Source organism: Phalaenopsis equestris, unplaced genomic scaffold, assembly GCF_001263595.1.
Source record: "Phalaenopsis equestris unplaced genomic scaffold, ASM126359v1 Scaffold000151, whole genome shotgun sequence".
In the NCBI taxonomy this organism is placed as follows: domain Eukaryota; kingdom Viridiplantae; phylum Streptophyta; class Magnoliopsida; order Asparagales; family Orchidaceae; genus Phalaenopsis; species Phalaenopsis equestris.
In genome coordinates, this window is record NW_018164593.1 from 1,304,980 (window position 1) to 1,315,758 (window position 10,779).

General features: G+C 29.3%; 1 protein-coding gene across 1 annotated transcript in view; it reads right to left on the bottom strand.

Moving 5' to 3' along the window:
- LOC110021894 (serine/threonine-protein kinase GRIK1-like) overlaps positions 1 to 2,940 on the bottom strand; it is a 33,135-nt gene extending 30,195 nt beyond the window's left edge. The window contains exon 1 of the mRNA XM_020720600.1: positions 2,633 to 2,940. Within this exon, the coding sequence (XP_020576259.1) occupies positions 2,633 to 2,890 (258 nt within the window). The 5' untranslated portion in view covers positions 2,891 to 2,940. The remainder of the gene's footprint in view (positions 1 to 2,632) is intronic.
- Positions 2,941 to 10,779: the final 7,839 nt, after the last annotated feature.

The window sequence follows — 10,779 nt, forward strand, 5'->3', positions numbered from 1 at the left end:
CCTTTAGACTCCAATGTAGACCTCCATAATTCCAAATGGAAATAAATTGTTGTCCACATAATCGATCAAACAAAACCAAAAAGAGAATTTTAAAAAACATGATAATTGACTTTCAAATATATAAAACAAATGCTATGAAAGTTCTAATAGCATACATGGAAAATTTAGTAAGACAAAAGCTTTTGGTAAATTTAGCTACAACGTGACCTATTATGCTACTCCTGATATTAAAATCTGAAATACCTGTGAGAGGAAACATATCATAGGAAACTCTTTTGGCTCAGCTCGCTGAGTTATAAACTGCATGATGAAGGAACTACGGAAGTAAGGCAACAGCTATTGGCAGTTTGGCACCTTTCAAGAAGTACTTTCTAAACACATATGCTTATAATGTTTCTTCTTTTGTTTAACAGAAAATTGATAAATTTCCAATAATTTGATAGATTAAGGACAAAGAATATTTTAGCACCAGACTTCCGCCCATGAGAAATATTGATCTGCTTTAGTATGATCCCAACTCTAGGATATTGATAATCTGCTATTCGAGGATGTCGATGACTCTATAAATTAGATGTGGAGAAAGAGAGAAAAGAAACTCATATTGAAAGGATCAATGGCAATTCGAGGATGACAATAACAGCAACAACAACAAAAATAAGCCTTTATCACACTAAGTGGGGTTGGCTTCATATATTTTTTTTCTCCATTGTGTCCTATTGAGAACCATAATTTCATTTAATTCTAATAAATTAAGATTATTTTTTTATACAACATGCCCAAGTCTTTTAGGTCTAACTCTACCATTCTTCACATAAGTCAAATCTAATGCATCTGCTCTCCTGACTAGGTCATCATATGGTCGATGTTTAATGTGACCAAACGATCTAAGACGACTCTCTCTAATCGTGTCTGCTACTTGAGCTACTCCAATCCATCATATGGTTGATGTTTAATGTAACAAGACTATCTAAGGCATTAGGTAGTCGATAGTCAATGTAAAAATTGTTGTGGAAAAATTATGACAATTCGAGAATACCAACAACTCTAAAAAATTAGGAGGGGGAGAAGAAGAAACATGGTAAAGAGATAAGCTTACCACATCTTTTACATTCAATGCCTCATTGTGCTTTAAATGGAACTATTTATAGGATACAAGATTATTAATTCCTTGCTAATTAATCAAATTAACTAATTAACAACTTAACGCCTGATACAATATATTAAGCATCTTATATTTCAATTACTCTATTAGTATTGATGCCTTCAAAATGACCTTGCCCTTAAAGTTGAGTAAATCATAGATTAACGAGAATGTAATACAATGATGAAATCCATGAATTGTGAGTTGCAAATTTGAGATCAATGGTCATGGACAATATTGCACAATCTTGATCAATGAATATGTACGAGAATTTGCAATCGATGACTTTGCCCTCAAGGTCGGAGATGCAACCATAAGAATCAAACTGGTGTGCGATTGTGGACAAATAAAAGCTACATTTGGAAAGATCAGCGAATGGATTAAACGACATTTTTGGGATATGTCGGAACATGGGGAAGCAGTGGCATTTTAAAAATGATAGTGAAAATCTTGGATGGAGCAAATGGCAGCAACTTTCGAATCTTGTGGACGGAAGAACAATATCAGATAATGATAGCTATGGGTGATGCAAAAGATTTGGAACTATGAGGAAGTGAGGCATCCGGCGATCTTGAATGTAAATCTTGCTTGATCGGAAAATGGGTTGATGAAGGCCTGTGGACTGAGAAATGTGACGGTGGAGGGGAAAGCAGACAACGAGATCACCAACTGATACGATCTTATTTTTTGAATCTTCACAATCAACCCCATAAAATAAGTTAGGAAGGAATAGAGAAGAAAAACTCAGATTGAGAATGATGATTGACAGCAATTAGAGGATTTGGGCAACTCCATAAACTGAGGAGGAGATGGAGAAGAAGAAACACAGTAAATGGAGAAGCTTACCACATCTTTTCCATTACGTGCCTCAATTTTCTCCGAATAGAGCTATTCGTAGAATACAATACTACTAATTCCTTGCTAATTAATCTATTAGCTAATTAAAAACTCTTAATAATATGATACAGGATATTAAGCATCAAATATTCTAATTACTCCATCATGCTTCCTAAGAAAGTTGAAGGCCAATTAAAAATGCAAGAAACAGTGATCAACATTAAAGAAAACAGGAAGCTGATATGATAGAACATGTAGCTGTGAAATGCTATTGTCCTCTTGAACTCTCCTCAACATGAGCTATCATTACTAGCAAACACATGGCAATTATAAGCCAATAGCACAATTGAAGCGAAGCAGATTTACTAAGCATTTCTATCATATGATAACCGCGTCAATAAGTTAGTAAGACTAAAACCTGAAAAACCCTACTTCCTATTTAGCATTAAGAAGTAAGCAGCATTCATTCCACGACATCGTTCCTGCTAAAAAAGGAAAAGAGGCTACAGAAAGCAGCATCCCCCAAACACATGAGAAAATAATCATAGAACCCTATCAATTGAATAAATAAAGACTGAAATTAACTAATCATTAGACAATATGATTTGGAAAAGCAAAAATATTACAGAAACAATAAAATCAAAACTTAAATACCTCACCCATCGTCAATTGGGCCGTCAACTTCACCGGAACCTCTCTGCAAATTACCCGATCGTCCCTGGGCATTCCGGGGATCCTCCTTTGGTCCCCGCAGAGATGCCCTCCATTCTCCACATCACAATAGTATCCCTCCCCGAGAAACGAATCCAACTCGGTATCGGGCTTCCTAAGAAACCCTAGGCAACTGCAGCACCCCACATCCTGTCGATCTCGATCGAAGTCAGTGAGCGTCAGCCCCGAGATGGGAGACATGGCGAGGAAACCAATCGGCAGAAGGAACGAGGATGAAGAACACGAAACTGCTCGAAATTTTTATTACAATTACCTTTTTTTTTTCTTTTCCTTTTTTTTTTTTTTTTGTTGGGCGCTTTTTTTTTTTCTTTTCCTTTTTTTTTTTTTTTTTGTTGGGCTGAGAGGTAAATCCGGCATTTTTCTAAAATAAAATATCTTCGTTATTTATGATCCGAGAGAAGCCGGTTTGGACCGGTGTTATGGCATGCCATATCTGTCGATTTCAGTTGATTAACAGCATGAAAAAAACAAATAACGGTATCAAATGGCTTTTCGATGGTCAATAATGAATATGTTATTACTTTTATAATAGTTAAATTTATATATTTATACCACTAAGCTTATATATATATTAAAACATTAGAAATTTACATAGCACATCAGACGGATACTTCCATATTACCATCAAAGGACTCGAAGGAAACTTGCACAACAGCAAAGAAAACAATGCCCCTATTTATAATAGCGGGCGAACTCCAAACTTAATACAATATAATTAAATAAAAGAAAACACATATGTTGGATGTGACAAAGCAGGAAATTATTTCAAAATATTATTACACCAATCAGAATTATTGCAGCCACTATTTCACCAATTGGCATTATTTCATCCGCTGTCATTATTACCCATAATTACTTCTGAAGTGACCTCAGTGGAGGCCCACAATAATTTCCTGTCATTAATTTAAGTCGAGGTTGGTCATCATTCGGTTTCAATTTTCTTCGTCATCTGACCCTTGATTAGAGACTGGCATGTCGTATTCTGAAAATAATTCTTTCATCTGTTTCTGATAATATTATTGTAGTCTTTATTTCATTTGATCCGGACATTCTCGAGGATATTTCTTTTTAATTTGATCATGAATTTCCTTAAGTGGAAATTCTTAGGATCTCTGTCATCGATTATTTTCAACATTAGAATTAATGATTTTATTAATTTAAATTATTTTATCACCAACAACGACTTGTGACCGTCATTTGATAAAAAAGGTACGTCATAAGCCTTTGATGTTGACTAAATCTTGTTGATGACATAGATTTCAAGCAAAGATTCATGGAATTTGCGATTGACTGAAGAATAACAATTCACACATTCCATCGGCTAATATTTTATTTTTTTTATTTTGTCGAGCTGAGGAGAACAGTTAACCCACGTTGGATAGAGATCATTGATGGGTTCTGGAAGGATTTCATTGGTGGCTCCAAATTTTTTTCACTCTTCTAAAAACCAATCTGGTATTTCTTTATTCAAAATTTTAGGCATTAACAAGAAAAGGCAAGAATGTTAATGCCTTAGATTAATGAGTAAAAAGCTCGATTCATAGCTTGGACATAAAAAACTCGGTCCATTAATTAAAAAGAAATGATTTTTTTATTACTTATTTGATGAACAAATTCAACATGTTTAGTCTGGAAATGAGTTAAACCTCAATCCTGTTGATACAAGATGTGATTTATTGTCGTCTTACTATATGCAATAGAATTATTTGGTTAATTACAATTATGTTAAATTTCAACACATTGTAATGAAGTGAGGATTGACTCATATGATTCTCGATTAAGATTATATTGAGCGTAGACAATTGTGCCCAAATATCTCTCATGGATTTTCCAATGATCAATAATTTCATAATCCATTAAATTGATTTCGAGGATTTCCCTCTTTCGATGTTTTTGACACAAATTATGTGACTTCTTGAATTTGTAAATCAAGAGATTGAGAAGATTTATTTTCTGATGTGGAGGTCATTGGGCTTCCATATAAATATTGTTGTAAATTTATAAATTTTCGTGGAACCACATTAGGTTGGCCCCTATCTCTCCCCCCTTTAAAGGTGAAAGCACATCGTTGGGGTGTCATTCTAACCCTTTGATGAGGGGTGATCCACCCCTCCTTGTCTTTCTCACTGCATAAATTCACGAGTGAGAAAGTCAGGTAAATAATTAATATTACCCGCAATATATTTTATATTAAATTCAAAACAAGATAATTGAGCTTGCTAATTGACAAAAAATTATTTAGAGATAATATTTTTATGTCTCTTTGCAGTATAGACTTAATTGAACTGCAATTAATTTGTAATAAGAATTTCTGATTTAATAAATCATCTTGAAATTTGGTAATGCATTAGACTACCGAAAACATTTCTTTTTTGATGGTCAAGTCATTTTCTTGAGTGATATTTCATTTGTCAGGTTTAAAGCGAACTAAATGTTCGGTATTAAAATCCTTTTGCTTTAAGATTCCTGCATAGCCAATATTAGAGATAGAGGCATCCGTCTTAACTATTTTAGGGAGAGACGAAGTTGTTATATGTAAACAAGGTAACATTTTGACATTTTGCTTAATTAATTGAACAACTTTAGTATGATTTTATGTCCATAGATTATATTGTTTCTTTAATCTATTATAAAGAACAACAACATCTAACAATAAGATCTTTATAATAGTCCGCTACATAATTTAGCGAACCCCGAAATCCATGTAATTATCGGAGAGCAGTGATTTCATCTGAAAATTTAGAAGTGAATTCAATGTTTCTTTCAATTGCAATTGTATTCTAGACAATATTATGTCCTAAAAACTGTATTTCGGTTTGAAATAATTTAATTTTAGACTCAGAGATTACTAGCTCATTATTTGTGGCAAGCCATTAAAATGTCTGTAGATGTTTAAAATGTCTCTCTATCGATTTAGAGAAAACAAGTACATCATCAATATAAAGTAATATATAATCAGAATATGGATTTAAAATTTCATTCATAATTTTCTGAAATTCAGAAGGAGTATTTTTAAATTAAATGACATAACATTCCATTCATAATGACCCAACAAAACTGTAAAAATCATTTTATATCTGTCTGATTTAAGTATTTGAATTTGTCAGTATCCAGATTTTAAATCAAAATTTGAAAATATTAGAGATTTACTTAAGCGATTAAGTAAATCTCTTTTATTCGACATGAGATACCAAATCCATTTTAAAACTTCGTTTAAAGGTTTATAGTTGATAACTAATTTAAGTTTATTTCTTCTTTTTTTGCATTATTTACAACATAGAATGCAGTACAACTCCAAGGTGGGCTAGATTTTCTAATTAATTTCTTATTAAGAGTTCATTAATTTCTTCTTTACAAATTTTTAAATATTTTTGATTCATTTGACAATTTCATATCTTCATCTTGACGTTTATTTCATCGAAATTATCAATATATGGTAAAACATTACGTGCTTTTTTCTATCCCAAAAAACAGTTGAATTGTCACCACAAATTTCTTTTAACATATTTTTATGTAAAGTAGAAATTTTTTCTTTTATTGAATTATTATTCAATTTTTCTTCTATATATAATAAAATAATTTCTTCTTGTAAGAAATTAATTTGATTTTATTTTAATTTAAATTTATTTATTTCATTCAAAATAATTTCTGTACGATTAGTAATAAATTCAAAATTAATGGTTTTTCAAAACTTGTTAGAATATATGTTAGTATTATTGATTTTATTAATTGGTATAATTTTATAAAGAAACTGAGTTCTCAAAATAATATGTTGAGTTAAATTTTTAACTAATAGAAACAAAGTATTAAAACAAATATCATTTTTGCAAATATTAGCAGAAAAAAATTTATATTTAATTTTCATTTTATTTCCAGACGCAGAAGTTAGCTGCTGCGTAGTTTTCTCAAAATATTTAGAAGATATTATTACTTCTTTAATACAATTCATATCTACTCCACTATCAACAAGAACAATAAGATTAGATAAAATATAATCTCGATTTATATTTAAAATAAATGTTATAAACCATTTATGCATAATAGCTTTTTCAAAGAAATTTAAAAAAGATTGTTCTAAATTATTATCATTTTCTATTGATATTTTATTTGTTGTATTATTTAATTCTAATTTTAATAATCTAGCATTTATTTTTTCTTGGTTTTTTTAAATAATTATCTTAGATTTTAAAATATTAACTTCATTTTTTAAATCATTTATAGTAGTAGCCCTACTATCAATATTTAAAATTAAAGCTTTATTTAAAGTTTCTTTCATTGAATATTATTGAAAAGGAATGATATTAGAAGAGGAGTATTATCCTTTAGATTCAATTATTATTTTAAACATTTTATTTCTAATCTTTTCATCATCAATTTGAGATGCAATTTTAAGTATTTCTTCTTTCATTAAAGAAGATAAAGTAAATAAGAAGATAAAGTTTTCATTAAAGAAGATAAAGTAAATAAGTCGTTCATTTCGACTATAGATTTATAATAATTTTCATTATTACATTTGCACTCAGATTCTGTGCAATTATTTTCATCAACTTGTGATAAATAAGAGAAATTGTCCTCAATTTTGTTTGAATTGTTAGATGTCTCCGAATTTTCAGGAGATGAATTTAATATAATTTTGAAAATAAATTGCTTAATATTTTCGTCAATATTAAGCTTTTTTATTTTCCTTTTTACTATGCATTTATTTGCATAGTAGTAAGTTTGCCACATTTGTAGCATTTATTTCTCTGATTTATCTATTTTTGTTTTTCTTATGAGAAATCTTTGGTTTTTTCTCTGAATAACATTTTTCAGAGTACTTATGATATTTATTCTTTTTTGCAAAAAGATTTTTATTTTTCTTTTGGAATTTAGGAATATCATAACCAAATTGTTCACAGAAAGTGCCTAATTGCTTTCTTTCTGTTAATTTTTTTTTTAATTTGATATCTCAATTTGAGATCTGTACATAAGGCTAAGTCTTCTTGTACACAAGTATTTATCAGTTGTCCATATGTTTAATAATAGTATCTTGTAATTGTCCTTTTACTTTATCAACAAAAAAAATTATGTACACCTTCAATAAATTTTTGCTTCTAGTGCATACTATTCGCATCTAGTAGAGACATTACTCTAGTTAAAAAGACATTTTTATACCAACGAAACGTGTCAAAGTAGGACATCTTAATTTTTGTAAAAAAAATAAATTAGCTCTCCATTATCGGATACTATACCGATAAAATGCTGTAAAATATTGATAATTAATTTATAAACAATATTAGTATTTTCTTTATTAGAATTTCTTATCATTGTAGGACTTAGAAATTATTCTCTTTATTTTTGAGTTAAATAATTATCTCACAAGCCTTTGAGAAAGCTAGTAAACCCACATGTTAATTGTGTTCAATTTGATAGGCTCGATTATTATGACTTCGTGCTGCAGAGGCATAAATCATCGTTCTTTGTAATACTATTTATATTCGACTATCAGTCATACCATCAATGTCTCATTCATAAATATTAGATGAATTATAATCATTTTTTTTTATTTATTATTATTTTATTCATATAAAATATCTGCACGGGTGGGTCGAGGATAGCAGTATCGATCTGTCTGTCTTGTCTGATATGAAGATGAGGTCTTATTATCTTTTATTTTATGTATTTTAAATAATTCTAGTTCTGAATTATTATCTTGGAATTGTTCTTCAATATGTTCTATTTTTATTTTATCATTATCAGATTTTTTTTTATTGATCATCTTTGATTAAGGCTTTTATATTAGTATTTTTTATATTTTTAATTAATTCTTTAAAATCCTGAGTCGATGGTCCTAGGTGAAAATTGTGACTAGGAGGTGGTTGTAAAGCAGGAGCTGAAGATATGATTATCAAACTTGTTTTTTCTTCTTTTTGACTTTTTAAAGAGAAAAAAAGTCGATCAATTTTTTTTTAAAATTTCATTAAGTGATTTGATATTAAAGATATATTTGTATTTGTAAAATTTAATTGTTTGATTGCACCAATAAAATTTTTGGTGGTATTGGTTTCTAGAGTTTTTTCAAAAGCATTTAGCTCAAAATTTGGATTTTTATTATCTAAATTCAATATTGTGGGAAGAGTCGGAGGATAAACTGACTTTATTTATTTATCTAAAATTAATTTTATATTTCCTGGTTAGCATGTCTAATTTATCTTCCAATTTTTTGGTTATATGATTACTAAACCATGTTAAGAATGAAAAAAATTCTTTTCCTTCATAAAATATGTTTTCATTTTCTTCAAAATAAATTTCAGAGAAATGAAAAAAATTCTTTTCCTTCATAAAATATGTTTTTATTTTTTTCAAAATAAATTTTAGAGAATTTTCTTCTATCATCTTCTGTGGTATAACTACGATACCAATTTTTAAATGATTCATATTTTGGTTATAGATAATCAATAATTAAAGTTTGTCTGATTTGTTTTTTGGCGAATTGTATTAAATAACTCATTATTAAAATTAAAACTGGCTTCCGATTGCGGAGATAGGTTTTCTACCCTATTTAAATGCAATAAATTATTATCTATCATATGATTTATTTATTGATAATTCATCTGAATCATTTTGAGATATATTAGAAGAGAGATAAGATATCCATGGAAGAGTAATGGATCTTCTCGGATTGAAACTTATGACCTTCGTTAGCATCTTCACTAACTTGTTCTACATCCTGATTTATTACAGGATGAGAATTTATAATAGTTTGCAACTGCCATGATTCAAGGAATCTTACTTCATCCCATTTTATAGTCCTAGTTGTAGTTATATTTGAAGCTAGTAAATTAGTTTCTATAATTGTAGATTTATTTGTTAGCTTCATATTATTTTTAATATTTGGGCATAAAATATTCATAAATTTGAAATGAATTCGATCGATTATTGTGATTGTTTCAGATTCAGGTAAAAATTCATACCCATGTAATTTTATCTGTATTTTAGCTGCTTCAAAGAAATTTATATCTATCAGTGACATACTTAGATTTGGAAAAGTGTTAAAGAAAACTGTCCCATGACATCGGCTAGTTTCCATGACACCCATCAATGATTATGCCCAATTTAGGCATCTTGCATCTCTTAAGCAAGCTAAAATTGAAACGTTTAATCCTCCAAGTTGAGGTTTAAATGCTACTTGTATTAAGCCTATGTGAATATATTTATAATTTTCTAAGTAACTAGTTAGATCTTTTTGTTTAAAAGAGAAATTGTTTTCTCTTGTTCATATATTGTTAACGATTGTTCAACAGTTTTAATTGATGATTTGCCTTTAAATTCAAAAGTTCCAATTTTGTAGATTAGAGTTTTTTCTACTTTGAAAATAGTTCATTTATTTAAATCTTCTTCATTTACAGGATATTCATGTAATTATGCATTTTTAATATTATTATTTCTTGATTGAGTTCTTTGTGGATTTTTTAGATATTATAGTACTATTGTACCTTAAAGAAATGCTCATGAAAAGCTATTAGAAAAACATCTAGAATATATGTGTAATTTCATAAAATAATAATTCAAATTGATTATCAATTCGAATCAAAATTAAGTCAAATTTGAATAAAATCTTAAAATGGTGCCAAAAATGTCACAAACTACACCACTATTATAATTGAAATATATTATCAATTTGTAGAACATAACACATGCCGCATCATTTTCGTGTTTTGATCCCCCACTACCACATGTTTAATCTTTGATTTATTTGTATTATTTTATATAATCACAATTCCTCTTTAGTCGAAACCTCGCCCTAAGCCCTTGTTATTGGACAAATCCGAGCCTTTGCATGTTTTCATGTTTTCGTATGCCTTTTGCAGATAGTAATGTCCCACTTTTTTGTCTCTCTTACATTAGGGATACTACATCATGTTATTTTTGCTCTGCATATTATTGATGAATGTCGTAGTTTATGTTTGCAATGTCCAACCCAATGTGCATGTAACTTCTCAATGAATTCAATTGCAAAATTGTTGGATGGAGTGTGTGCATGATTCGTTGTTGTAACAATTTTCATTTCAATCCACAAACTATTATCG